A 2086-nucleotide genomic window follows, 5' to 3' on the forward strand; every position below is an offset into this window, starting at 1 on the left:
CTCCTTCCACCTATCGCATTCCCAACTCCCCTCCCCAAGTCCCTCCTCCCTACCTTTTATCTTAGCCTACTTGGCATACCTTCCTCATTCTTGAAGAAGGGCTTATGCCCGAAACGTCGATTCTCCTGCTCCTTGGATGCTGCCTGACCTGCTGCGCTTTTCCAGCAGCACATTTTTCAGCTCTGATCTCCAGCATCTGCAGTCCTCACTTTCTACTTGTTGGGGGAAGTGGATACAATTTGTAGGGAGTTCTTGTGGTGCAGTGGTAGCATCCCTACTTCTGAGCCAGGAGACACAGAGTTATGTCCCATCTATTTCAGAGGTGTGTAATTACATTTATGAGCAGGTTGATTAGAAAATACCTGCACATCCCTTGGCTCCGTGTGGGCGGCACGGTGGCACAGTGGTTAGCACTGCTGCCTCACAGCGCCAGAGACCTGGGTTCAATTCCTGCCTCAGGCGACTGACTGTGTGGAGTTGGCACGTTCTCCCCGTGTCTGCGTGGGTTTCCTCCGGGTGCTCCGGTTTCCTCCCAAAGTCCAAAGATGTGCAGGTCAGGTGAATTGGCCATGCTAAATTGCCCGTAGTGTTAGGTAAGGGGTACATGTAGGGGTATGGGTGGGTAGCTCTTCGGCGGGGCGGTGTGGACTTGTTGGGCTGAAGGGCCTGTTTCCACACTGTAAGTAATCTAATCTAATCTAATCTAATCTCATCTGCAAATAGACAGGTGGCAGGACAGACAGGGAACTGGGTCAGACATACGGTAAAGGAATGTTGGGAAATGCAAAGAAATTATTCAAATTTCAACTCGATTTTTGAACACACTTCCAAGGAAGAACCCTCTTTTTAAACAACAATTCTGTTAACTTATTACCAACAAATATAGCCAATGTTGGTTACGTAGCATGGCACACATACACTGCCACTTACCTGAATCCTTTGAGGGGAGGAAACAGGAGAGTCTGTGGAGATTATCTGGATTTTCTGAGTCATCACCGGTGATTCTGGCAGCGTGGCCTGAAACACTGCACTAGTGCTCTAGTGACATGGACATGAACATGTGTGGCCTAGAATAGAATAATTCAAAGTGAACACATGTTTAAAAGGCTGATGTGCACTAGACAAACATTGTGTTACGACACAAAGACAGACAGTTAAATCAAATTTGCCTCCCTATCTCTGTATTCACAACACAGTAAAATTAAAACATTAGTGTAAACAAAAACTGACCCCAATGGTTCCTAACCAGACGTCGTGAATAATCAATACCAGACACCAAGTTTATAGCTTAAATAAAGAATTAACAATTATTACTATAGTAGCTTTAACAGAGAAAGGTTAAACAAGCTAATCTTCTTTGATTGTAACCTCATTCTGATGTAAACAGACAGGCAGACATAGTTACAAAAAAAAATTAAAGAGGAAAAAAAAAGGAAATGTCAGTTCACTGCTAGCAAACATTGCGCATTCATTGGTAATAATATTCCAAAATTCCCTGGGTGCAGATAAGTTTCCAGTTGATTGCAAAAATGCTGAGATAACACCCTTATTCAAACAGGCAGAAAAGAGAAAACTACAGATCAGTTAAATTACATGCCACTGGGAACTTGTTAGACTCTTTTACTAAGGAAGTAATAACAGGACATTTGGAAAGTCAAAATAAAACCATGTTGACTATGGATTATATGAAAAGTAAATCATATTAAACTAAAGTTCTTTGAAGATGTGTATACGAGGGATCCTATAGATGTAGTACATCTGGACTTCCAGAAGGCATTTAATAAGGTGCTGAAAATGTATTGCTGGAAAAGCGCAGCAGGTCAGGCAGCATCCTAGGAGCAGAAGAATCGACATTTCGGGCATGAGCCCTTCTTCAGGAATGAGGAAAGTGTGTCCAGCAGGCTAAGATGAAAGGTAGGGAGGAGGGACTTGGGGGAGGGGCGTTGGAAATGCGATAGGTAGAAGGAGGTTAAGGTGAGGATGATAGGCCGGAGTGAGGGTGGGGGCGGAGAGGTCAGGAAAAAGATTGCAGGTTAGGAAGGTGGTGCTGAGTTCGAGGATTGGGACTGAGACAAGGTGGGGGGAG

At 44.2% G+C, this 2086-nt stretch overlaps 1 protein-coding gene across 1 annotated transcript in view; it reads right to left on the reverse strand.

Annotated features, from left to right (window-relative positions):
• The window catches only part of nr2c2 (nuclear receptor subfamily 2, group C, member 2), a 195336-nt gene that overhangs the window by 155844 nt on the left and 37406 nt on the right, over nucleotides 1-2086 (reverse strand). Inside the window, exon 3 of the mRNA XM_043708418.1 lies at nucleotides 931-1067. Coding sequence (XP_043564353.1) covers nucleotides 931-993 — 63 coding nt within the window. The 5' untranslated portion in view covers nucleotides 994-1067. The remainder of the gene's footprint in view (nucleotides 1-930; nucleotides 1068-2086) is intronic.

The sequence above is a fragment of the Chiloscyllium plagiosum genome, chromosome 18 (assembly GCF_004010195.1).
Source record: "Chiloscyllium plagiosum isolate BGI_BamShark_2017 chromosome 18, ASM401019v2, whole genome shotgun sequence".
NCBI lineage: Eukaryota > Metazoa > Chordata > Chondrichthyes > Orectolobiformes > Hemiscylliidae > Chiloscyllium > Chiloscyllium plagiosum.